The sequence below is a fragment of the Geotrypetes seraphini genome, chromosome 3 (genome assembly GCF_902459505.1).
Source record: "Geotrypetes seraphini chromosome 3, aGeoSer1.1, whole genome shotgun sequence".
NCBI lineage: Eukaryota > Metazoa > Chordata > Amphibia > Gymnophiona > Dermophiidae > Geotrypetes > Geotrypetes seraphini.
The window spans coordinates 112,208,640-112,236,597 of record NC_047086.1 but is presented as its reverse complement, the minus strand read 5'-3'; the positions used below and the strand labels follow the sequence as shown (position 1 = coordinate 112,236,597).

General features: G+C 44.0%; 1 protein-coding gene across 2 annotated transcripts in view; it reads right to left on the bottom strand.

The window, feature by feature from the left end:
- Positions 1 to 26,459, bottom strand: part of TNFRSF21 (TNF receptor superfamily member 21) — a 157,152-nt gene extending 130,693 nt beyond the window's left edge. The window contains exon 1 of one of the 2 annotated variants that reach the window (XM_033937837.1): positions 26,078 to 26,459. In XM_033937837.1, the coding sequence (XP_033793728.1) occupies positions 26,078 to 26,179 (102 nt within the window). In that variant the 5' untranslated portion in view covers positions 26,180 to 26,459. Of the gene's footprint in view, positions 1 to 25,769; positions 25,857 to 26,077 lie in introns of those variants that run through there. The other variant, XM_033937838.1, reaches the window with a different exon arrangement.
- Between the last annotated feature and the right edge of the window lie 1,499 nt (positions 26,460 to 27,958).

The window sequence follows — 27,958 nt, the reverse complement described above, 5'->3', positions numbered from 1 at the left end:
GAAGTACTAAGCAGGGTTGAGAAATATTAGACATAGATAATTTAAAAATTTTAGTATTTACTATGAAATAAGATATATAACGAATTAATGAATTGTTTTGTATACAACTGTAGAAGTTCAGGTGTTTAATTGCATTATTTTTCAATTTAAAAAAACAACAAAAAACACAGGTGTCTGGAGTATCCTGGTGATCGGTGAAGTGAAATGCAGATAAGGGGACCCAGGCCCATATCCCACTATAGCTGTGGTAGAAGGTGTGAGCCCACCAAAACACTATACCATCATATAGGTGACACCTGCAGGCGTAAGGGCTACTGTTGTGGTATACAGTTGGGTACAGTAGGTATTTGGGGTTTTTGGAGGACTCATCATACAATACAAAGGTGTTATGAGAAGGTGTGTACCTGGGACCTTTTATGTGAACTTCACTGCAGTGCCCCCTGCTGGTTCTTCCTCCATCCCAATGGCTTGTTTTGTGCATTTTTCTTTTGGACATTTTATCAAAAATAGTTCAAATAGATGCAAAATCTGAAAAATGGCTATTTTTGGGGAAAAAACAGGAGAGACAGCATTTTGCAGTTTTAAAATTGGGCATTTGTGGTACTGGATTTTTGTGCCTTTTCCGCAAAACATCCAAATTAAAATTTGGATGTCTGTGACTGTACAGCACCGTGTATGTCTGGTAGCACTATAGAAATAATAGCAGTAGAAAATGGCCTTCTGTATATTTTGTGTGTATTTCTTTTGCATTTCTCATTTTAAGCTATTGGTTCTTTTGATTACATTTTCATTCATTTTTGTAAGACACAGTTATTCTTCTTCACAATAATGGCTATTTTGTGTGTCTCTTTCGTGGCTGTTCCCCATCTTGAGCTATGTTGACGGTTAAATGGATAATAGGTATCTAGCTAAATTAATTTAAGGCTGCTCTAGTCAGTCTTCTGTAAATTCTTCTGTTGCTGTCCATTGGCTCCTCCTACCATGGTCCAGCATTTATCCCTTTCTCATCTTTCACCCCTGTCCACCAGTCCCATGCCCAACATTTCTCCTTCTATCACCCCTCTCCAGCACCATGCCACATCTCTCCATCCATTCCCTTCACCACTATGTCCAACATTCCTCCCTCTTACATCCAGTTCAATCTGTCCCACTGTTCTCTTTCCACCACAATATTTATTCCTCTCATCTATACCTTGCTCCCTCCCTAAGACCAAAAATTCTCCTTTCTTCCATTCCCCATGTACACAACCATCTCTTTCCCTCCCTTCCTCTCTCCCAAGTTCATGCCTTCTTTCCAAAAACGCACTCCGTTCCCCCTTTTGTGTTCCACGTTTGTCTCCCAGCCATTTGCCTATCCACCTTAGTATGTCTCCCTCTATTCCGTGGCTTTGTAATCTCCTGAGAAGTCTTTCGTGTGGAACTTTATCGAACGCTTTCTGGAAGTCCAAGTATATTATGTCCACTGGTTCCCCGTTATCGATTTGTTTGTTTACTGTTTCAAAGAATTGTAGTAAATTCGTCAAGCATGACTTCCCTTTTCTGAAGCCATGTTGACTGGCTCTCAACAGGTCGTGTGTATCCAAGTGCCGGACTATGCTATCTTTAATCAGTACCTCAATCATCTTTCCAGGGACAAACGTAAGACTCACCGGTCTGTACTTGCCCGGTTCTCCTCTTGATCCTTTTTTGAAAATTGGGGTGACGTTCGCTATCTTCCAGTCGTCCGGTATCTGTCCAGTTCTTATTGACAGGTTGGCAAGGTTTTGCAATAGTTCATCGATTTCTACCTTCAGCTCCTTTAATACTCTTGGGTGAATTCCATCTGGTCTAGGGGATTTGTCACTTTTAAGTTTGTCGATCTGGTAGTATATCTGGTCCAAATCCACTTCTAATGTGGTGAGGCTGTCCTCTATTTCTCCCTTGAACACTTTCACTGTTTCAGTAATTGATGTAATGTCCTCCTTCGTAAAAACAGACGCAAAGAAGGAGTTTAGTCTGTCAGCAATTTGTTTGCCTTCTTTGATGCACCCTTTTCTTCCCTGGTCGTTCAGCGGACCCACTGCCTCTTTTGCAGGTTTTTTCCCTTTTACGTATTGAAAAAAGGGCTTGAAATTTTTGGCCTCTTGCGCTATTTTCTCCTCATAGACCTTTTTGGCATCCCTCACCACCTTGTGACATTTCTTCTGATCGTCTTGGTGGCTGTTCCAGGCTTCGATAGTTCTTTCGCGTTTCCATTTTTTAAAGGAGTTCTTCTTTTCTCTTACAGCATACTTCACCTCTTTAGTAAGCCATACTGGTTCTCCTTTGCTTTTATTTTTCCGTCCTTTGGATATCTGCGGAATGTAGAGATTTTGTGCTTCTGTGATAGTATTTTTCAGTAGGTACCATGCCTGATACACCGATTTAATTGCGTTCATCCTTTTCTTGAGCCGTTTTTTTTACCATGGCTCTCATGCTATCGTATCTTTCTTTCTTAAAGTTGAGGGTCGTGGTTAAGGTTTTGATACGTTTCCCCTTCCCAATGTCAAGTTTAAAGTTGATCATGTTGTGATCGCTCGTCCCTAGCGGAACCGTGACTTCTACTTCTTTAGTCTGACCAGTAATGCCATTTAGGACCAAGTCCAAGGTGGCATTCCCTCTCATCGGCTCTCCCACCATTTGATCTAGGAAGCAGTCCCCTATCATTTCTAGGAACTTTATTTCTTTGCCACAGTTTGAGGTTCCCAGGTTCCAGTCTATCCCTGGAAAGTTAAAGTCTCCCATGATCATTAAATTGCCTGTCTTACATCCTTGTTTGATTTCCTCTATTATATCCGAGTCTGTCTCCTCCGACTGTCCTGGGGGTCAAAAGTAGGGATGGCCATTCCTTCCTGCCATCCCCCCCACACACACACATACACGCAAGGAAACAAAAATGGCAGGAAGGATGTCCGCCCCCCTCCCCTTGTGGCAGTGAAACAGGAGGGATGCCCACTCCCTCACCAGGTCCAATCTTTTAGTCACCATGGCAACCTAGAGTTTGTCAAACTCTGACTAAACAAACAAGCTTCTTCCAACTGAGGAAGAGCTTTAGAATTTGGAGAACATGGCATGAAACTACAGGAGGGTACAGTCAAAAACATTTTTACAAAGAAAGGGTAGTGGATACCTAGAATGCTCTCCTGTAAAAGGTGGTAGAAGCAAAAACAAACCATGTTGGAATTCAAGAAGGAATGGGTATATATGTAGTAGATCCCTAAAAGGCAAGATGATCTAAACCAGCAATTCTTAAACCTTTTTTGAAAGGTAACCTTGATGAAAGCTATGGACCCCCTTCCCCAGAAATAATTACATTAATACAATTTTGCATGCAATAAATATAATGTACAGTGGTATCTCGGTTTACGAGTGCACCGGTTTGCGAGTGTTTTGCAAGACGAGCAAAACATTTGCAAAATTGGCGCCTCGGAAACCGAGCGCTACGATTTGCGAGCGTCCTACCCCCGCGAACCGGCACCCTCCCCCCCCGCCATCGGGCCCCCCCCACCGCCACGACCCAAGGTCCCCCCCAACCCACCCAAACCCTCTTCTTACTTTGCTGTAGCCTCCGCAGCGGCACCGGCATGTCCTGTGCGTGGTGCCGGTGCCTGAAGATCTGCTTCCTGTGCTGGGCCTTGAGCATGTGCGCATGCTCAAGGCCTGAGAGTTCACGTGGAACGTGAACTCTCAAGGCCCAGCACACGAAGCAGATCTTCAGGCACCAGCATCACGCACAGGACATGCTGGTGCTGGTGCCGCTGCGGAGGCTACAGCAAAGTAAGAAGAGTGTTCGGGTGGGTTGGGGGGACCTCAGGTCGCGGCAGGGGGGGTGCCCGATGGCGGCGGGGGGGGTGCGGATCACGGGGGGGGGAGGGTTCCGGTTCGTGGGGGGGGCTTCGGGGGGAGCAATGCCGGTTCTCGTGAGGGGGGGAGCAGCGCTGCTGGCCTCGTGGGGGGGGGAGGGGGGAACCTATCAAAGCGAGTTTCCATTATTTCCTATGGGGAAATTCGCTTTGATAAACGAGCATTTTGGATTACGAGCATGCTCCTGGAACGGATTATGCTCATAATCCAAGGTACCACTGTACTTTATTTAATCGAGATTTGATTGTCTCATACATATGACATGCACAAAGTATTGTTAAACTTTAAAAGTAAATCTAAAAAAAAAAAAAAAAACCACACACCTTTTTATGCAAAAAGTAATGGCCCCATATAATTATGAAATACAATCCTCTTGTGCAAATTAAAACAGATCTACTACTATGGGCTCCTTTAACGAAGCCGCATTAGCAGCTTTAGCGCGTGCAACTTTTAATCACGCGCTAGCCGAAAAACTACCGCCTGCTCAAGAGGCGGTGGTAGCGGCTAGCGCGGCCAGCAGTTTGGCGCGCGGTATTAAGTGCGTTAAACCACTACCGCACCTTCTTAAAAGCCCTAGGTTTTCTAATACTACTACTACATCTATTCTCTCATTATCTGCAAGAACCCCCCTCCCACCCAAAAAAAAACACAGTACCAGGTTGTATAGTGAATATAAATGTTTAATTTTTATCTGGCCCTCATGGACCCCCTAAAACCCATCCATGGACCCATATTAAGAACCCTTGATCTAAGCCAAGGACAAAGTGCAATTATTTTTGCACTTTTAAGAAGTCATGGGGAAAAGCACCTGCACCACAACTTTCCTCAGCAGACTTAATGGACCATTTTGATCTTCCTCTTTTACTGTTGTGTAAACTTATTAGGGATACTTTTCTCTCAAGGTGGCAAGGTAATATTGTTTACTGCTTTCTTCTAAAAACATAGCATGTACCAAGAAACAGACACAAAATTTTGTTTCTAAAGAAAACCCCAAACCACTCAGTCTCACCTACACTCTTCTCAGTGCAAACAGTATGTCATCTGATCTCAGTAAAGGCACTGAACAGGCAATTCTATAAAATTAATTCTTGATTAGCCTAAATAAAGTTTTAAAATTGAAAGTTTTAAACTTTTTATGAAAAAAATCAAGTGTATGCTATTCCTATTTAAGACTGAAGTTTACACTATTGTGTGTTGCATTCAACGTTGCTTCCCAATCTTTGTTTACGAGGAAAATTCTGGATGAGTCAAGCAATATATGCCTGTTTTGTATTAAGCAAAAATTGAATTCACATCTGTTTTCTGTTTACACATTTCCGAAGCTTTTTGAGGCCAGGACGTATAAAGCATTTATACATTTGATAAGGTGAATTGTTAATAAGGCACCTGATTTTAAGAGTATACGTGTACACATTTCAGTCCTCAGAAAAGAGCCGATTTAAAAAAAATAATGTACCCAGGTGCAATGTGTTTGTTGACCATTATATTTTCCTGTGTTTTAGCACTTTATCAGTGCTTTAATAGTTCCCCGAGGAAGGCTTTAGCCGAAACAGGTTGGGACCATACAGGTTGGGACTAGAGAATGACACAGTGACAAAATTCAGCACCGTTCCCGTCCTCGCGGATAACCACGGGAAATAATCCCATGTCATTTTCTAGTGTCTATTTCAACCTCAGTCCTTCTACACCAGCATTCTTCAAAGCAAAGCTTGTAGGTCAGTAGTTGTGGCCATTCGTACTCTGATTCTTCCCTCTCTCCTTAAAGAATGACATGAAGATGGTTTCCCACAGTTATCCGCGGGGATGAATTTTGTCACCGTGTCATTCGCTAGTTGGGACCATACAGTAGAGAGGTTCTCTCTTTGTTGGACTATTTTATGGACAAATATATGCTTTGTTTTTGGCTGGTTTTAGACATCTCACTTGCTTCTGTGTGTTTGCTGTGTTTATTGAGGCAAGTTTGTTGCTTTTCTCCTTTCTTGTTTCTGACACTAAGAGTACTCATGGATATGAACAGCATTATTAGTTGATCTTCAAAACAGCATGTTTATGTTTATTTGATAAATGACTCCACGCCCCCTCCCCCCCCCCCCCCCCCAGTGGATTGGGAGTAAGGTTCTGGTGCTGGTTATAAATATATTAATTTCAGGGCTGAACTAAGCGACTGGTCTTGACTAGTTGCTTTTTTTGGATCGCTTAAAAAAAGTTCACTTTTTTTGTGCATCGCAAAGTGATGTTTGAGCATCAATCGCTCGGCTAGTTTGCATGGCGTTTCAATATTAATGGATTGCCTTATTTGCATGGCCGGATGGGAGAATGACCAATCATGCAGAAAACCATTTGGTGAGCCATTTTCTGCATTAGGTCAGCAAATGCGATCGTTGCTAAGCCAGTCAAAACCAGTTTAGTGACAATTGTTAAACGATCGCTAATTTTAGTGCATCTAGGCCAAGGAATTTGATCGATGTTAGGGGCACTCGCACAACAGGCACCTATGGTTTTTAGTACAAGCAGTGTCTCACTTCCGGTTCACCACACAATTGTTTCCCACGTACTCACCTTTATAGGACCCCCAGGGACCCTTGAAGAAGACTTTTTGTTGAAACGTGGACCGTGTTGGGTCCTGTATCCCTAGCGGACTAGGTCCTTTAAAGCTCTTATGTGGATGATTTACTTTTATGTGGATGGAATTATTTTATGTGGATGATTTTAGTGTATCTTTGGAACTTTGATACTTTCAAATAAAGTCCATTTGGGAACATCGTCACTCCACAGAGTTTTTTTGGTTTTCTCTGGATTTTCTTCTTTGTGGATATTTTGGGGTCAATTCTTTTTGTTTTTTAGTACAACCAAGCACTCCTTTCTCTCTCTCTTTTGCATTTGTAGGAAAATCAAGCTATGAAAATGTGTGTAAGGGGGGGGGACTCTTAATTAGCTTTCCGCTAAGGTCTCTTAACATTTTTCATATTTGTCTCCTAAACATAAATCACTGCAATTGCCCGTGTAAAGCAGGCTCTTGAAGGCTTGACTCTCTAGGTTTCTCTGTTTACTTCACTTTTCAGCCTGACACAGTAGAAAGGTGTTAGAAGCAGCTTTCCTGCTACTAGTTATTAATGCCTCTGCTTTCAAGAAACATTTATCAGTGATGAGTAATTCCACCTTCATTATTAACAATGCAATTTAAGTAGCTATTCTTTCCCATCTTGCTCAGACACCTCAACCCAATACAAAAGATCTATCAACCCCAAGCTGACATCTGACATAATCGCCTCAAAGTACCAGATGAATTCAAGGGGAAAATTGTTCAACACATCTGGTATCTGACCTACTGCAAGCTAAAGAAAAAAAGGCAGACTTCCACCTGTCACATCCTCAACCTATAACTCTCCACTGCAACTATTCCTGATGCCTTCAAACATGCAATTGTCACATCCTGCCTCAAGAAACCCTCACCGGAACCCCACGTGTCCCTCCAACTATCGCCCCCATCTCCCTCCTCCCTTTCTTATCCAAGTTACTTGAACGTACTGTTCACCCCCCATTGCCTGGACTTCCTCTCATCTCATAAGAACATAAGAACATAAGCAGTGCCTCTGCCGGGTCAGACCACAGGTCCATCCTGCCCAGCAGTCCGCTCCCGCGGTGGACAAAAACAGGTCAAGGCCTGTCTGAATCATCAGAAGGGCTCCCCTGTCACCTTGGTTTCCCATTTAAGTTCTGCCCTCCTATCGAAGTCCTAGCCCTCCGGTCTTGCACATGCACGACCAGGTTGGTTTACTCAGTACCCCACGATCCCTCTATCCCTCAGGAATCCATCCAATCCCTGCTTGAATCCCTGTACCGTACTCTGCCTGATCACTTCCTCCGGAAGCGCATTCCAAGTGTCCACGACCCTTTGGGTGAAAAAGAACTTCCTTGCATTTGTTTTGAACCTGTCTCCCTTCAGTTTCTCAGAATGCCCCCTCGTATTTGCTGTCCCCTTCAGTCTGAAGAATCTGTCCCTATCCACCCTCTCTATGCCCCTCATGATCTTGAAGGTCTCTATCATATCTCCCCTGAGTCTCCTTTTCTCCAGAGAGAAGAGCCCCAGCCTATCCAGCCTATCATGATATTCTGGATCCACTTCAGTCAGGCTTTCACCAGTTGTATTCCATGGAAACTGGCCTTACTAAAGTTTCTAAATGACCTGTTCTTGGCCAGATCTAAAGGCCTCTACTCTATCCTCCAATCTGTCTGCTGCCTGTGATACTGTTGATCACCACCTACTTCTTGATATGCTGTCCTTGTTGGGATTCCAGGGTTCTGCCCTCTCCTGGTTTTCTTCCTAACTCTCCCATTGCACCTTCAATGTATGCAATGGTTGTTCCTCCTCTGCAGCCTTCCTATTATCGATTGGTGTATCTCAAGGCCCTGTCCGGGACCACTTCTTTTCTCAATCTACACATGCTCACTTGGAGCGTTGATCTCCTCCCATAGCTTTCATTATCACATCTATGCTGACGACTCCCAGATCTACCTCTCTGTGCCAAATCTCTCTAATGATGTCAGGGGGAGGGGGTTCATCTTCTAGGGCCGGCCCTTCTGGACTGCAGTCGCTGCACGTGCCTTGATGTTGCTGCTTGGGGAGAAAGAGGGCAGGGAGAGAGGAAGAAAAAGTTGGCCTCATGGAGGGACAGAGAGATGTTGGTTGGATAAGGAAATGAGGTCTGGAGAAGAAGCATGCAGGAGGCAGAAAGAAGGGAAGAAATATTGGATGCACAGTCAGAAGACAGTCCAACCAAAAACTAATTAAATCACCAGACAAAGGTAAGAAAAATGATTTTATTTTCAATTTAGTGATCGAAATGTCAGTTTTGAGAATTTATATTTGCTGTGTGTAATGTGTGCATATGAAAAATGAAAGGAAAAAATTGCATTACAATTAGTAAAGGGCAGAGCTTGGGTGGGTTTAGGGTGGAATTTGGGGGTACTTAGCTTGAAATGGTTGAGCAACACTGCTATAGGCAATCAGCCGCCGCCAGTGCCTCTCCTCTCCTGCACTCTTCCCTGCCCGCATCTCTACTGGTGTCTCAGGGCCCGTCTGGAAGGCCTCTGTGGATGTGCAGATGTCAATGTGAGGTCACCCATGTGTGTGATGTCATCACAGTAAGATCCGCGCACTTCCGGGTGCCTCGAACCTTGGCCACTACCTGCGGCCCTTGCTACATTTTCAGACTTTGTTTCGGCCCCAGATCATTTTTGAGTTGTGCAGGCTTGCTTTACGTCATGTCTGTCCGTCCAAGTTAGATTGTAAGCTCCTCCAAGCAGGAACCGTCTATAAATGTCAAAATATACAGCATGCATAAACCTTTCAGCACTATATAAAAGTGATAAGTAGTAGTAGTAGTAGTACAACGTTTCCCTGAAAATAAGACCTACCCCCAAAATAAGCTGGAAGTTTCCTTCCCTCCCTCCCATCCCTTGTGCAGCAGAACCCTTGAGCGAGCAGCACTCCCCCTCCCCCCCCATCGGAACCCCGCTGCAAGCCCTACAAACCTCCCTAAGCAGCGGCAGGCCGGCAGCATTCTAAACAGGCTGCTTCAGCCTTCCACCTGTGATTTCACTCTGCCGCGTTACTGATCAGTAACGCAGCAGAGTGAATTCATGGACATACAAAGTCAAAGCAGCCAGTTTAGAGTGCTGACGCTGCTTAGGGAGGTATGTAGGGCTCACTCGCAGTCGGCAGGGTTCGGATGGGAGAGAGGGAAGGATGGGAGGGTTCAGCTGCGCAGCAGCTGCTTGGGGTGGTGCTCGCTCAAGGGTCCTGCTGCACAAGGGATGGAAGCTGGGCAGGGGTCCTACTGCACGAGGGATGAGAGGGAGGGGGAGGAAAGATGCTGCACATGTGGGGGAGAGAAAGGAAAGAGAAAGAATTGGGGTGAAGGAGAGGAAGGGTGAAATGATCATGTACACACCCTGAAAATAAGACCTAGTGTGTTTTTTTGGGCCTAAAATTAATATAAGACACTGTCTTATCGGGGAAACACAGTAGTAAAGGGGGGGGGTGTTATAAGAATGGCATTCTTACAATTCTTATTAGATATTTTAAGAGAAAATTAATCCTTATGACCCAGGTTAGCTGAAAAGCACACCTGTACCATATTCTTAAAGAAACTAGAGAAATGCACTTCAAAGCAGAATGAAATGAGTTAAAAATCAAGCAGCTATGAATAAAAAGATTATTGGTACCTCTAGGACAGCGGTCTCAACACGCGGCCCGCATGTGGCTCTCCAGGTTTTATTTGCGGCCTGCGGTCTGGACGCAATCAACAGCATTTCTCTTCCCCTTTCCCTTCCTTTTGGAGCAGCAGCGTATCTGGCTGGCTCGTTCCGTTCAAAGCCGCGGGTTGGCGGCTCCTCGTGCTATCCACTCCTGCATCGGAAGCCTCTCTGATGTCACAACATCAGAGAGGCTTCAGATGCAGACGCGGATCTCGCAAAGAGCCGCCACCCACGGCTTTGAACGGTACGAGCCGTCCAGACATGCTGCTGCTCCACAAGGAAGAGAACGGAAGGGAAGGGAAAAGAGAAATGCTTCTGCTACATAGGAAAGGGGGACCCTAGGGAAATGCTGCTGCTGTTGTACAGGGAAAGGGAGGGAATAGAAATGCCTCTCCTGCACAGGAAAGGGGGAAGGGAAATGCTGCTTCTGTTGCTGCTGCACCCAATTGGGGAAAGAAAGGGAAGGAAGGAGAAGGGAGAGGAGAGGAACAAGAGAAGAAGCCAAGTTCATGGGAGGGAGGGAGGGAAGGAAAGGAGATATCAGACCATGGAGGGGGAGATGCCAGGGCATGGGGGAAGGGAAGGAGACAGATGCCAGACCAGGGGAAAGAAAGGAAGGAAAGAGATGCCAGACCATGGAAATAGGACGGAAGAAGAGAGAGAGATAGGAAGGGAAGGTAAGACATGGAAACGTAGATTTTGAAAAGAAAGCAGAAAAATTGAACATTAAGTTAATGCCAAAGATGGATGCAAGGCAGAAAGTGAAGACGGAGAGAAAAACAGTCAAAGGACAAGAAGGCCCTGGAAACATAGTTGAAAGCACATAAAAATAAAGTCACCAGACAACAAAGGTAGGGAAAATGATTTTATTTTCAATATAGTGATTGAAATGTGCCAGTTTTGAGAAAGAAAAGATATTAAACTTTAAATTCGAGGGCCGCAAAGGGTTTGAGTTTGAGACCACTGCTCTAGGAGGAAGAAACTGCTGGCCCAAAGAGAGAAAAAAAAGTCCATGTATATATTTGACATTCTTTGAAGCTGTCCCAGTATGGCAACTCGTGTTCTTAACTCTGGTCAACCTTGACATAGCATATCATTTACCGTATTTTTCGCTCTATAAGATGCACTTTCTCCACCCACAAAAAGGGTGTATGTGTCTTATGGAATGACTACACCTCTGCCCACCCCCACCCCCCGGCGTTCTGCTGCTGCTCATCGCGCCACCCCACCCCCACTGCTGCTCGTCACCCTCTTACCCCGCTTGCCACCACAGAAAAGGAAGAGAAGGGATGGCGGCGTACAATCGGCCCACAAGTCTTGCCCTACGTCAATTCTGATGTCGGGAGAAGGCTTGTGGGCCCGATTGCACGCCACTGGCCTTTTCCTTTGTGGAATTGCGGCAGCAGGAGTCAGCCGCTTTGCCATGTCGGCAGTGGCGTCGGCGCCAAGTGTGCATGTTGAATGCGCTGCGGTCCAGGAGTGTAGGAGCCTCACTTTGGTCTGAGGAGCAGGCTGTTTGGACTTCTGTTGAGGGATCTCTCGTGAGATTTTCTGGCTCCTGGAACGTCAGCAGTGCTCCAGTTCCTGCGGTGTGGCCTTGAGGATCTTGACAGCCTGTTCCTATGGCAAGTTCAGTGGGGCTGTGTGTGTGGAGCTTGGTGTGGGTGTGCTAGTGGCACTGGTGAGACACAGCCTGAGAGGAGAGCCTCTGGTTATTTGTAGTAGTAGGGTGTAGGTAGGTTGGAGTTTACCAGGATTTGGTGAATGGGTTTTTTGTGCTCCTTAAGGTGTCTGCTAAAAAGTCTGGTTCCAGAGGGAGAGAGGGGTAGTGGAGCTCGGAGGAGTCATTCTGCAGCGGTGGCAGTGCCTGTTGGCGGACCACGGAGGAGGAATTGGCACTGCAGGGATGAAGATGGGCTTCATGGAGTTGCAGCAACAGTGGGCGAGCAGCGGACCAGGGAAAAGGAATCGGCACGGCAGGGAGGAAGGCAAGCAGGCTTCAGTGCGGGAGGGAGGAAAAAGGCAGGGAGAGGGCAAGAACTCAGGACATAGGAAGGAAGGAGGAAGAGAATAGAAAAAGACAATTGTTGGGCCTGAGGAAGTAAGGAAGGAAGAAAAGAAAGAAAAAGAACGAACTATCTAGCGCAACCAGAAATCACCAGACAACAAAGGTAGGATTTCAATTTAGTGATCAAAATCTGTCTGCTGCAGTATATTTGTCTATTTTTCTAGGGGGCTGGGTTCAGAGGCACAATTTGGTTCAGAATATTTTTTATTGGGTTTTCCTCCTCTAAATCCAGGGTGTGTCTTATGGAGCGAAAAATACGGTACTTTGTCATAATGGAGAAATTCAGTAATCACAAAATAGATTAAAAACACCTTAATAGGCAGCATAGAGGATAAATGGAGGGGATGCCTTTTGGCAGATGACACCAAGATTGGTAACAGAGTAGACACCGAAGAGGGAGTGGAAAATATGAAAAAAGATCTGCAAAAGATAGAGGAATGGTCTAATGCCTGGCAACTAAAATTCAATGCAAAGAAATGCAGAGTAATGCATTTGGGGATTAATAATAGGAAGAAACCGTATATGCTGGGAGGAGAGAAGCTAATATGCACGGATGGGAAGAGGGACCTTGGGGTGATAATATCCGAAGATCTAAAGGCGAAAAAACAGTGTGACAAGGCAGTGGCTGCTGCCAGAAGGATGCTGGGCTGTATAAAGAGAGGCGTAGCCAGTAAAAGGAAGAAGATGTTGATGCCACTGTACAGGTCATTGGTAAGGCCCCACTTGGAGTATTGTGTTCAGTTTTGGAGACCATATTTGGTGAAGGAAGTAAGAAGACTTGAAACGGTCCAGAGGAGGGCGACGAAAATGATAGGAGCTTTGTGCCAGAAGACGTATGAGGAGAGACTGGAAGTCCTGAATATGTATACCCTAGAGCAGTGGTCTCAAACACACGGCCCGGGGGCCACATGCGGCCCGCCAGGTACTATCTTGAGGCCCTCAGTATGTTTATCATAATCACAAAAGTAAAATAAAACAGTTTCTTGATCATATGTCTCTTTAGCTATAAATGACAATATTGTTATTAAGACATAGCCAAAAGGAAAGATTTATAAACTATAAAGAGTTTTACCTCATGCAAAATTGTCATTTCTTTAAGAATGTAATGTAATGTAATTTATTTCTTATATACCGCTACATCCGTTAGGTTCTAAGCGGTTTGAAGAAAATATACATTAAGATTATAAATGAGAAGTAAGAAGGTACTTAAAAAATTCCCTTACTGTCCCGAAGGCTCACAATCTAACTAAAGTACCTGGAAATTAATAAAGAAGAGAAAATAAAGATGGTTGAAAAAAGAAAAATTCTATGTGAATTTATAGGATGGAAATTAAACTGACAGTGAAGAACTGTATGAAAAATACATATGGAATTCAGTTAGAGAGGGTAGGTTACAATCTATTTATGGTATTTGTTTAATTGGAAGGTGTTAAGGTGGGTAATTTGGGGGAAGGTTATCTGAAGGTAGGTGAATCTTCTGGAGGTAAAAGAGGAGGGGTTAAGATATTTGGATGAATTTTTTGAAAAGCAGGGTTTTGATTTATTTTCTGAATGTTTTGAAGTTGTCTGATATTGTCATAAGATTGGAGATGGAATGGTTGATTTTTGCTGCTTGTGTTGCTAGAAGGTTGTCAAACATTTTCTTGCGTTGTGTGCCTTTGAGTGGGGGGAAGGCGAAAGGGTTCGAGGTTCTTCTGTGTCTTGAGGTGGAGATTTGGTTTAAGCGGTTATTTAGATAGGAGGGGGAAGAGCAGTGTAATGCTTTGAATATCAGGCAGAAGAATTTGAATTGGATTCGTGCTTGTATGGGTAGCCAGTGAGAGTCTAAGAAGGCAGTTGTTATGTGATCATATTTTTTGAGTGAGTAGATCAATCTGAGGGCGGTGTTTTGTATGGTCTGGAGTTGTTTTATCATAGTGGCTGGACAAGGAAGATATAGGGAGTTGCAATAATCCAGCAGACCTAAGACTAGGGATTGGACGATTAGTCTAAATTGTGCTTGGTCAAAGAATTTTCTGATTTTACGGAGATTTCTCATGGTTAGAAAAGCTTTCTGGGTTGTTTTGTTGATCTGGGGCTGCATTGTGCAACATCTGTCTATCGTAACTCCTAGGAGTTTTAGTTCGGGTTGTATTGGGTATTTGGTATTTTTGATTTTCAGTTCAGTGATGGTAGGAGTTTGGGCTTTTTCGAGCAAAAGGAATTTTGTTTTTTCAGAATTTAGTTTTAGTTTGTGATCCATCATCCATTTTTCTACTGTGTCTAAGGATGTTTCTAGCTTTGTTGTGGTGGTGGTCTCTGATGGGTCGAATGGGAGGATTATGGTGATGTCATCAGCATAGCTGAAAGATGTGACATCTAGGGTATCTAAAGTGGCTCCTAGAGAGGAGATAAAGAGGTTGAAGAGCGTAGGTGAGAGAGGTGATCCTTGTGGAACTCCGCAGGGATTTGTCCATGGTTCTGATTTGATATCATTGTACCTGTAGGTTCTAGATTTATCATTGTACTAGGTTCTATCATTGTACCCTGTAGGTTCTAGATTTGAGGAACCCCTGAAACCATTTGTAGATCTTGCCTGAGATTCCTATGGCGTCGAGAATTTGTAGTAATAAGGTGTGGTCAACTAGGTCAAATGCTGCGGAGAGGTCTAATTGTATTAATATCATTTTTTTTTCCTTTACTGATGTGTTGTCGGGCTGTATCTAGTAATGTGACAAGTAGTGTTTCTGTACTATGGTTAGTTCGGAATCCTGATTGTGAGGGGTGGAGTAGGTTATGTTTTTCCAGATATTCGGTGAGGTATTGTGCCACTAGGCCTTCTATTATTTTAACGTACAATGGTATTGAAGCGATAGGTCTGTAGTTGGAGGGGCTATCTATTGGGCCTTTGTGATCCTTTATGATTGGAGTGATTAAGATCTCTCCTAGGTCCTGTGGGAATTGGCCTTCTGTCAATGTGGTTTGAATCCATAGCATGAAGTTGGTTTTGAATGTGGTGGAGGCGTTTGATAATATGTAGGTGGGGCAATTATTTAGGTCACTGGAAGCATGGCTATATTTATTGTAGAGTCGGTTCATATCCGACCAGACTAGAATTGGGAAATCGGACCAGCTTCTGTCTGCTACGATGGCTTCGCTAGTTGATGGTTTTGTTGTTATCTTTTCTAGATGGGTGTGTGTGTTGATGAATGTAGATCTGATATTGGTGATCTTGTTTTTGAAATGGTCTGCTAGGTGGATGGCTGTTGGTGGGTGGATACCTTGGGTGGAGAGGTAAGGTTTGGTATCTGTGAGGTTCTTTAATAGATTAAATAGCTTTTTTGTGTCTGGGATTTTTTTGCCTATCATATTGGAGTAGTAGGCTTTTCGTTTTTCCTTGAGTTTGGTTTTGTATTGATTAATTTGGTATCTCCATTCAGTTTTAGTGTGTTCTAAACTCTTGTTTTTTTTCCAGACTCTTTCTAGTTGTCTGCAGAGCTTTTTAGATTGGAGAAGTTCGGCGTCGAACCATTTATCAGAAGGTCTGCATATTTTGAATTTTAGTTTTTCTGGGGTTAGCTCATTTAGAATGGTTTCGCTTATGGATCTCCATTGGGATATAAATTCGTTGGGAGCTATGTTGGTGGTGGCGTGGTCTGCTTTATCCCAGAATATGGAGGATTCGATTTTTTGGCATGTTTTGAAGGAGGTTTTTATTGGAGGTTGTTTGTTAATGTTTTGAGGCCAGTTGATGTCAAAGGTGTATTTATAGTGATCTGACCAAAGGGAGACATTAACTATTTATTTCTGAGGCCCTCCAAGTACCTACAAATCCAAAATGTGGCGCAAAGGGTTTGAGTTTGAGACCACTGCCCTAGAGGAAAGGAGAGACAGGGGAGATATGATTCAGACATTCAAATACTTGAAGGGTATTAACGTAGAACATAATCTTTTACAGAGAAAGGAAAATGGTAAAACCAGAGGACATAATTTGAGGTTGAGGGGTAGTAGATTCAAAGGCAATGTTAGGAAATTCTACTTTACGGAGAGGATGGTGGATGCCTGGAATGCGCTCCCGGTGGAGAGTAAAACTGTGACTGAGTTCAAAGAAGCATGGGATAAACACAGAGGATCTAGAATCAGAAAATAATATTAAAAATTGAACTAAGGCCAGTATTGGGCAGACTTGCACGATCTGTGTTTGTATATGGCCGTTTGGTGGAAGATGGGCTGGGGAGGGCTTCAATGGCTGGGAGACTGTAGATGGGCTGGAGTAGGTTTAATGGAGATTTCAGTAGTTGGAACCCAAGCACAGTACAGGGTAGAGCTTTGGATTCTTGCCCAGAAATAGCTAAGAAGAAAAAATTTAAAAAAATTTAAATTGAATCAGGTTGGGCAGACTGGATGGACCATTCGGGTCTTTATCTGCCGTCATCTACTATGTTATTATAGAATACATATAGAGAGTAACAGAAATAAAGATGACTGACAACTCCTATCTAAGGAAAAATTACAGAATGCAAGAAGTAAGGGTACAACTTATTACATAAGAAATAGATAAAAGGAAAATATAAATGGATAGAGTATGTCAGTTTTTTAAAAAGCTGCAGAGAAAAAAATGGTGCACTTTAATGGGGAAAAATCCAACTACTAGCTTTAAGTTGTGTGTAATAGGTTATTTACCTGGAATTTCTAGGAAATTATGCAAAAACAGACAAATTATTGAAATATGTTTAAATGCTCTGATAATAGTTTTAGTGTGTTTACATTGCATATTACTGGTTTCCAAGCACAATCTAAAAGGAAAGAATCCGAAAGGAAAGAATCTGAAAAGTTTAAACAAGAATGATTGTAGAGGTCTATCTTGGGTTTAAACGGTAAACTGGTTCAACATAAAAAACAACCAGCAATTGGACACAAGGTCCCAAGCATCTCCTCTTCCAGCTACAACTGTTGAAAGAACAGTGCGAACATGTAAAGAAGGCCATACCTACAGTAAGGTGGTCAGCTTGGTATGGTTACAACTAGTCTGTTCTGCAAGCTATGCTGTGCAGTGAAAAGCTGAGAGCCTTGCTTGCTGTTCCTGCCCCCGGACCAATCAGCAAAGCTTTCAGCTGTGTGCGTGCTGAGCTCACTGCTCAGCATGGCTGCTTCCACCATGGCGCCGGACTGGTCTCTCAGCTGTGTCGGAATTGGCCTCAGTAAGTCGAACCCTGCTTCCAAAGCCTTCTACCCCCGTGGAAGTCCCATGGGATTCCTGCAATCCCCGTTCCCGTGCAGACCTCTAGTACAAGTGAATCAATGTTTTACTCCATCAAAAAATTACAAAGACTAGGGGGATCCTCAATGAAGTTACATGGAAATAATATCTTCAAAACAAATAGGAGGAAATATTTTCACTCAAATAGTTAAGCTCTGGAACTTGTTGCCAGGGGATATGGTAATAGCATTGAGTGTACCTGGGTAAAAAAAAAAGTCTGGCAAGCTCCATAGTTTGCTATTGAGATGGACATGGGGGAAGACACTGCTGTCCCCGGGATCAGTAACATGGAATGATGCTACTATTTGGATTTCTGCCAAGTACTTGTGACCTGGATTAACCACTATTGGAAAAAAAAAAAAGATACTGGGATAGATGGATCATTAGCCTGACCCATTTGCATTTTAGCATCTAATTTCAGATGTGGGCTAGAGAGAATGACAAATTTTTCCCCATCGCCGAAGGAACTCATTTTCTTGTCTCGTCCTGGCGAGTTCTTTTACTGTCCCTGCAAGCGCCACCCTCATCTACACATGCCTCAAACATGTTAAAATCATAAGTCTTGAGGTTAAGGCTAATATTACAGGAATAGGACAGGGACAGTGACAAAACTTTACTTTGAAAAAACTTGCAGGAACGGAGAAAAATTGGTCCCAGTGTCATTCTCTAATGCATGCACTTGCACCGTGTTATTAAATGAGAGTACCCAAGAAAGGGACTTGGGGGTAATGGTGGACATGACAATGAAGCCGAAAGCACAGTGCGCAGCGGCCGCTAAGAGAGCGAATAGAATTCTAGGTATAATCAAGAAGGGTAATACTACCAGAACGAAAGAAGTTATCCTGCTGTTGTATTGGGCGATGGTGCGTCCGTATCTGGAGTAGAGAATGACACGGGGAAAAAATTTGTCCCCGTCACCGCCCCGTCCCACCATCCTCTGCACCACCCCGTCACTGCCCCGTCACCGTCACCGCCATCCCTTTCACCGCCCCGTCACCGCCACTGCCATCCCATTCACCGCCCCGTCACCGCAGCATGCATAAAAGCCTCAAACAGGTATGATTTTATATACTTATCTTTATTAACGTATTCCCATGGGTTACATACTGAACATGTGCTGGATTCCTCCATTCTTGCAGCACATGTTCAGGAATAGGATTCAGTAACCCATGGGAATGGACACAGCACACTACTACACTAGTACTCAGATTAAAAAAAAAAAAAAAAGAACCAGCTCCCAGCTCAGCCAGACCCCCATCTCCAACCGGTCAAAGAATCCCATTCAGATTAAAAAAAGAACCAGCTCCCAGCTCAGCCAGACTCCCGTCTCCAACCGGTCAAAGAATCCCCCCCACCCCCCTCACCGCCAACTCTGGACAGGCAAGTAGTAGGAAAGTGTGCACCTTACCTCTACTTGTAGCGCCGAAGTTTTCAATGAAATTTCAGCTCCTCCAAGTCTGCAGCAGTGACTCCTCTCCAATCCAGGCAGCGACTCTAAAAAAAATCCTGGGCAGTAGCGATTGGTCCTCTTCTTGAGCAGGAAAGAACTGACTAATGAGGAGCCAGAATATTGAAGGGGGCGGAGTCAGGCAACGTCCAAGTTGGGTGGAGAGAGACGAGTTGGAGGAGACCACATGGCTGACAAGCATGGCCGCCGGAAAAAAATCAGACACCCATCCCGAAGTGAACCGAACACATGGTGAAGACCCGGTAAATCGCGGTATGTAGAAGGGCCTGCGGGGACAAATCTTTTCACCGTTTTTGCGGGCGGTGAAAACTTTTGTCTCCGTGTCTGCAGTGATTTGGCTATGGAGTCTCCATAGCCCGCAGCCACGCCGCAGTTCCCCGCGGGGATCTCTCCCCGTGTCATTCTCTAATCTGGAGTACTGTGTCCAATATTGGTCGCCATACCTTAAGAAGGATATGGCGTTACTTGAGAGGGTTCAGAGGAAAGTGACGCGTCTAATAAAAGGGATGGAAAACCTTTCATACGTTGAAAGACTGGAGAAACTGGGACTCTTTCCCTGGAGAAGAGGAGACTTAGAGGGGATATGATAGACTTACAAAATCATGAAGGGCATAGAAAGAGTAGAGAGGACAGATTCTTCAAACTTTCAAAAATAAAAGCACAAGAGGGCATTCGGAAAAGTTGAAAGGGGACAGATTCAAAACAAATGCTAGGAAGTTCTGCTTTACTCAACGTGTGGTGGACACCTGGAATGCGCTTCCAGAGGGCATAATAGGGCAGAGTACGATATTGGGGATCAAGAAAGGATTGGACAATTTCCTGCTGGAAAAGGGGATAGAGGGGTATAGATAGCGGATTACTGCACAGGTCCTGGACCTGTTGGGCTGCCGCATGAGTGGACTGCTGGGCACGATGGACCTCAGGTCTGACCCAGCGGAGGCATTGCTTATGCTCTTATCTTGGCATATAAATGATAGGTGGAACATGGGCGGCTCAGAGACACGTCCACATCCACACCCCACCCCCTAGCAGTTACACTAAAATGAAAGAATTACAACTATTGACATTTAGGTATGTAAATGCAAATTAGTACCAATTAGTTCCTAATTTATAAAGTTGTGTGTATGTGCCTCTAGTTTATAACCTGCGCATGCAATTGTACACACTAAAATGTAAAATTGTGCATGCAACATCACAGAATGATTAGCCCTGGGATACATTGCCTTTCACCTCTAGGTAAGGCTGTCAACTGAATCCAGATTCGAAAGACAGGGTTGATTCAATCCTGGGTTTGCCTTATTGCATTCGGGAACCTGTAATTCCAATTTGTGCATCGCATTGTCTTAGAAAAGCAAGACCCTGCATACAACAGGGCAAACCGAGAACTGGATACAACCCTGTCCTGCAAATCCAGATCCAGCATTTAAACGTAGCTGATCCAGGCCTACAGAGAGCGGTGGATGAGGCTCTGGTTACCTCATTAGGCAGATTGAATGCACCGTGAGAGCCTTTTTCTGCCCATCATTTTCTGTCTTACTGTTGGCAGCCTTACCTCTAAAGCCACCAGTTCAAATTAAACCTGGGTTAGTAGTGAACAAAATCGCTAAATATTTTTTTAAAAATGATAATTTTTGCAGCTTACAGCTATGTTCAAGGAGTTGCTTGCGTAAGGTCAGTTCCCAGTAGTAGGCATAGACTAAGGCAGTCTCCACCAAGCGATACTCTTTACAAGCTATTTCCACAATCTGGTCCTCCGGCACCCATACAGCAATGTAGCTATAAGTCTAAAAAGTTCATTCTCCATGTTCAAAAAACAAGGCCTGTTAGGGGTACACAAAGCCTACAGTTGTGAAGCTCCTGCTTTAAAGAAAACAAAAATTGAAGTATCAGCAGCCATTCTAGAATTCTTTTGTCGATAAACAAAGAAACGTCAGCTCTCAGTTACCATCTGTATGCCACCATTCATGTACACTAGATCCATTAGAAAGGGAAAATAATGTAGGCGTATAAATAAAACCATTTACTAAAATGGAGCAGTGGATATTCGTGCCAGAAGTTCAACCAAGTTCCTGGTTCGTGTAAAATTGTAACGAGTGGCATACAAGGAAATTTAATTCTTTTGTCAGTCACACCCTCTAAATCCCATCTCAAAACAGTTTTTCTTCTGTGTCAGTGAACAATAATTATCTTGATCTATGAATGTAAGGTGATATACTGAATTTTGGATACAGGTGATACATACTGGATCCAAATTTACTGATAAAGTCATGAAATAAGTTAAGCCAGAGGTGTCAAAGTCCCTCCTCAAGGGCCACAATCCAGTCGGATTTTCAGGATTTCCCTAATAAATATGCATGAGATCTATTTTCATGCACTACTTTCAATGTATGCTAATAGATCTCATGCATATTCATTAGGGAAATCCTGAAAATCTGACTGGATTGCGGCCCTTGAGGAGGGACTTTGACACCCCTGAGTTAAGCTAAACATGTGGTTCACTATCTGCCACAGAATGACAACTTAAAAGGATTCCCTCTAATATTTTTGACAGGAACAAGTTTGGAAGTATACATAGAGAATGTAGCCACAAAAAAATGTTCTCCTTAAAACGTGTTCCTTTTTGACTACTATTGCTATTTGACTTTTTCTTTTTAAACTGGTAACTTAAAATTAATTTTTCAGTTCCATATAAACAATATAACCAATCCCTCAATGCACAAAATATCCACTAACAGGCAGGTACACATGTTTCCTTCAAATGTACCTGCCCTAGGTCACTCGTATGAAATCAGAGAGCATTATAGCCATTCTCCTCCAGAACAGAAGCATGACCACACCCAAGGACCTAGTATGTCTCCTCATGGTTTCCCATTCCATCAGCATTAAGGGCCTCCCCAAATCTAGTTCCCCATGCCCCCCATGTACTGCAAAGGCTCCCCCCATCTTACATTTAAGCACTTACAAATCTCCGAGATTATCCCTCTCCTTACATACTGGTCCAAATAATTTTTCAAACCCAGTTTGCCCTTGAAGCAATTCCCTCAACATCCTAGAACTATAATGCTTTACCTGCACATAGGGAAAAAGATCCCTAGACACTAACCTATACTCAGTGACATAGTAAAAGGGGGTGCGGGCAATCCACCTCAAGTATGGTCTTTGTAAGGGGTGCATGCACCCGATTTCCTCTCCGCACCCCACATGCACCTCTTAAATGTTCCCTGTGCAAGCAGTATTTCAAACTTGCTGCCCACGTCGGTGTCACCTCTCTCTGACGTCACTTCCAGGCCCCATGCATAGGAAGTGACGTCAGAGGGATAGCCAACACGATGCAGGCAGCAAGCTCGTAGCCTGGAAAATTAAAAAGGTATGGGGGGCAGGAAGAAGCCACTCACCATCACTACACTTTTAATACATACATACCATCCATCCATCTATCTTTAGGTTTCCTTTAGCTATTTTCACTTCATTGTATTTTGTTCTTTTTAACTTCTAATGCCCAGGTGGCCTGGCTCCCAGAAATTTCCCCTCTCTGTGTAGAAGTTTTAGCATTAAAAAAAGGTACAAAGTGATGCACATGGGAAGATTAGCTTAAATCATAGTTACCAGATGCTAGGGTCCACCTTGGGGGTCAGCACCCAAGAAAAAGATCTGGGTATTATTGTAAACTAGTGTTTTAGCCCGTTACATTCATTACAGTAACGGGTGCTGACCCCACCCATGCCCCGCCTCCATCATGCCCGGACCCTGCCTCCCACTGATCCCAGTCCCACCACCTCACCTTTCACCATTTCCTTTGTACCCTTTTGGCCCTCATAGATCCTCCATTGCATTTATCACCTGACAGGGTCTTTACTTACCCGAGGCGGCAGCAGCAGTCCTGACGTACCGACCTTTCCTTCCTCAGTACCCCAAAGCCGCAGTGGTCCTACCATTTCCATCTCTCCCTTTCCCCCTTTCACACCCTCTACCATCTCTCTCTGACCCTGTTTCACCCCTTTTGCCATCTTTCCCTTTCCTGTCCCCCTCTGTCCTTCCCCAAGACCTCTCTCTCTCCTGCCCCCTCAACACTCCCTAAAGTCTATCTCTCCCTATCCCCTACCATCTCTCATGGTCCCCCTAGTAGCCCTATGTCCTTCTCATCCATCTGTCTCTTGTCTCTCTCTCCTTTCCTCACTTGAGTCCAACATCTCTCCCTTCTCCCACTCCCTCCCTCGAATCCATCACCTCCTGCCTCTGCGGAGCTCTCACAGCTCCTCCTCGTCCTCCTCCAGCCAGGCTTCAGCCATCTACACTGGCTCCAGGCTTGGCCGCCGCGGCCTGCAGCCGCCGACAGCTGCTACAGCCTGCAGCTGCCGACAGCCACCTCAGGGGATTGAGAGAGATTCTCTTGTGCGCCAGGAAAGGGTGCACGGGGGAGAAGAGGGGCCACGACGGCGGCGAAGTTACAGCGAGGGAGAGTAGAAGCGTGCATGCACACTCTTGCCCGCGGGACCCTACAGCTCATGGAAAACGGAACATGTAGGTGGGAGTGCGCATGCGCGCTTAGGGTTTTATTATCTTAGATAAATACACTGAAACCTTCTACTCAATATGTGGTGGCAGCCAAAAAAGCAAACAAGATGCTAGGAATTATTAGAAAAGAGATGGTAAACAAGTGGATTGATTTTTTACTCCATCAAAAATTACAAAGAATGTGAGACACTCCAAGTTACAGGGAAATACTTTTTAAAATGTATAGGAAAAAATATTTTTCACTCACAATAGTTAAGTTCTGGAATGCATTGCCAGAGGATGTGTCCCTGTCCCATTCCTGTAATATTAGCCTTAACCTCAAAGACTTATGATTTTAACATGTTTGAGGCATGTGTAGATGAGGGTGGAGCTTGCAGGAATGGGGCAGGGACAGTAAAAGAACTCGCCAGGACGAGACAAGAAAATGAGTTCCTTCGGCGATGGGGAAAAATTTGTCATTCTCTCTAGCCCACATCTGAAATTAGATGCTAAAATGCAAATGGGTCAGGCTAATGATCCATCTATCCCAGTATCTTTTTTTTTTTCCAATAGTGGTTAATCCAGGTCACAAGTACTTGGCAGCAGTTAACATAGCTGGTTTTTTAAAAAAAAAGTTTGGACAATTTCCTGGAGAAAAGTTCATAGTCTGCTATTGAGACAGACATGGGGGAAGCCACTGCTTGCCCTGGGATGGTAGAATGACATGTTGTTACTATTTGGGTTTTTGCCAGGTACTTGTGATCTGGAATGGCCTCTGTGATGACGGGATACTGGGCTAAATGGATCTTTGGTCTGACCCAGTAAAGTTAATCTTATGTTCTTAGAAAAGTACAGCGAGGAAATGGTCTAGTTGTTTTTCTATTACATAAAATGTTATGCAGAGAGTAAATCAGTTAAAGACCACAAAACTGAGTGATGTATAACCCCAGTCCTTTATAATAATTCACATTTAAGATTTAAAAATATGTAAACTATAACGCTACTGCATGGATATACTCGATTTGGGTTTTTGTTTCTAAAAGTTAATATTAAATTTAAAATGGAAGGATGAAGGAGCAAAAACACTAATAAAACAACTGAACTTGCATAACTATATTTTTGCACATCACTGCCTTCTTACTGAATATTACAGAACCTACATTCAAGTCAAGAACTTATTAATAGATCTGCTATACTAGGACTGGTCTTACAAAACTGCTGACTCAATCCTAGTTGCTGACTCAATAAAAACGATGAGGAACAGATAGAAAGGAACTCCCTTTGTAAGGGGACCAAGCTCTCATCACAGCAGTAAAGAGCCCAACATCCTATTCTGATAATACATCTGCTCTTATTCAATGCCAGTTGCCTAATTTAGGTTTCCTCATTTACAGACAATCACATACCATTACCTATTTAGATTAGCAGCACTTGCAAAGTGTGCATCTTCAAGGGGGCATACACATTCACTTCTATAGCAGGTGTAGTAGCGTAGCCAGAGTGCAATTTCTGGGTGGGCCTGGAGGTGTACTGGATCCATATAGTGCTCACATTTCCTCCCTGTCCACTACACCCTCCCCCACTTGAAGCAATTAAAAAAAAATACCTTGGCTGGCAGGGATACCAAAGCTAAAGGCCCTCTCCAGAGTTCACTACAGACTGTCTCACATGGTGGCAATTACCCCCAGGTTTGAGGCAGTTCAAAAGGGGCTCTGGAGAGGACTCTTCGGCTGGTGGGGCTTCAGAATCCCTGCTGGCTATGCTGCTGCTGCTGAGTGGACCTGAACAGAAGCCAGGTAGGTGCCTACTTACCCAAGCCCACTCATGGCTATGCCACTGGACTAGTGTTAATTATTAACGTCCAAAGGTTAGGCACATCAATACCGAATTATGCTAGTATAACAGAACCCAAGTGCATAGCTTCCATTATAGAATAGGCACCTTGGCAACACGACTTAGGGAAAGAAGTAAATGGAAACACCCAGTTATAAAATTGCCCTGTAAATGTGCAGCAAAATAGCAGGAACTAATTTTTACCATTACCACATAAATCTACCATCTCCAGTTCTACAAAAATACAATATTAGGAAAACACAGAAACCATACTACCATATCTACGGTCATAAATCCAATGGCTTTGGAAAGATAGTCTAAATAAGGATCACATTAGTTCCTTGGCACCTGGCCGTTTTTAGAAGCCTGATGTGCCACGAGGTTGGCCCCAAGTGCCCTGCACGCCATATGTGGCACAACAGCGTCCAGTAATAAACGGCGACAGATCGGCTCTGCTCACCACGCCCAAACTTGAAACCGTTTTGTTTACTCTCCCCCCCACCCCCCCCAACCAACCGCTTTACCCCTGCTTTCCAGTAAAGCCGGCCCGGATCCAGGGCAGCCGATGGCAGGTTGCCGGCACAGGCTTGGAACATCAGTGCGGCATCGCAGCAGCCCAGGACTCTCAAATATTAAATGTTCAGTCAGAGCCATCACAACGCTACAACGATTAGTGGGAGGGGGGGGGAGGCTGAGCAGCGCGAACACCGGAGAGGAGGCAGAGCCGATCCTATACGCAGGTGCTACCGGTCAGCAGCGTCCGTTACAGGCTGGAGGACGCACGTTGTAAACATGTCGATCTGAACGCCTGGGCTACCCAGCCATTACTTACGGTCAGAAAGCGGCCGAGCATCGCTGCTCTCCTTCCGCCAGCGTCCGAGGTTAGCAGGGCTGAGCGGCGGCAGCAGCCAGCACCGACGCCGAGAGAACCCATGTCCGAGTCAAAAAGCGGCAGCTGCCGCGCACGGGGATGGAGACCGGGCGAGCCCGCTGCCCGCAGCCATGGAACAAAAGCCCATGGAAGGAAACAAAAGCGGGGGAGGGGGGGGGCGCTCAGAGGCAACCCCGTTCGGAGCGGACCGGCAGCGTCTCCGGATGGAGGACGACGGCTCTGGCCGGGGCCATGCCGAAAGACGGACGCGCGCCCCCGCCAACTCCGCGCCTCTCTGGAACAGAAACCGGGCGGAGCAGGTATGAAAAAGAGCGCCGAGGGGCGGAGAGAAAGATAGAAGGCTTTGACTGTGACGTCAGAAAAAGGGGCGGAACGAACGGTGCTGTCCCCTATCCTGCTTTCTGAGAGAGAGGAGTGCAGCAGCCTGTGGATAACCCGGCATCTTGCTTCAATAGAATAGCGCGACCAGGCACCACCAATATTGGGCAAACTCTGTGACTATGTGCATTGGGTTTAGCACCCCCAATCATTTTGGAAAAGTTGACTCCTGTGCGACAGGGAAGGCGGGTGGCTTCTAATAGCAAAGGATGGAGTATGGCATTTGCTATCGGGCGATCCTATAAATGTCAGTGTGTTGCTTACTAGTTTCTGTGTGTGACAAAGTAATGTGCTATTTATTGAGTGGTCTCAAACCCGCGGCCCGCCAGGTACTATTTTGAGGCCCTCCTATGTTTATCATAATCACAAAAGTAAAATAAAATAGTTTCTTGATCATATGTCTCTTTAGCTATAAATGACAATATTATTATTAAGACTTAGCCAAAAGGAAAGATTTATAAACTATAAAGAGTTTAACCTCATTTATTTAATAAGACATTAACTATTTTTTTTTTCTGCAGCCCTCCAAGGACCTACAAATCCAACATGTGGCCCTGCAAAGGGTTTGAGTTTGAGACCACTGTATTTATTGATTAATGGCCCTTACGAATACACTAGTTACCTGCCCATCACCAAAGGATTCCAGAGAAATGTATATTGATACTAGCTCTCAATATGTGTCACATTAGGATAAAAAATTGTATTAATAATTGGGAGGAGGGGGAGAAAATAATTGTTTTATGTATTAATTGTGTATTTAATAGTGTGTTTTATGCAGTGTTTATTACATTACATTAGTGATTTCTATTCCACTTGTACCTTGCGGTTCTAAGCGGATTACAAAATAGTAGTCTGGACATTTCCAGGAGCGTTACAATACTAAGAATCATGTATATAGCAAGTTACAATTGATAGTCTGGACATTTCCAGGAGAATTACAAAGCAAAGAGTAAGTATAAAATAGGTTACTGTGATGAATAATAATACATTCGGGATACAGTAGTGAGTTATACAATGTTGAAGGTGTTGCTGTGGTGGTGATGGTGGTATTCATGAGAGTATATTCTAGTGCTATAGTGAGGTTAGAATGATGGGAAGTGTTTTTTGAAAAGATGAGTTTTGATTTCTTTTTGGAATACTTTAATGTCTGTTGATTTAATCAGTAGATTGGAGATGGTAGGGTCAGTTTATGTTCAATTAATTGTATTACACTGTCGAAGTTTGAAAATCAATAAAGATTTTTTTTTTAAAAGGATAAAAATGTATTGATAAAACATGCACCAGCAAGGATAACTATACAAATTGTAACCTGGAAAATCTATATTTGTTTGTACTAGATCCCTAGATTGTATCATTAGGATATAATCTTGTATAGTAAACTTGTTCTGTAATTATGTCAAATTGTAACCTGTCAACTATATAATATGTATGTTTAACCTGTAA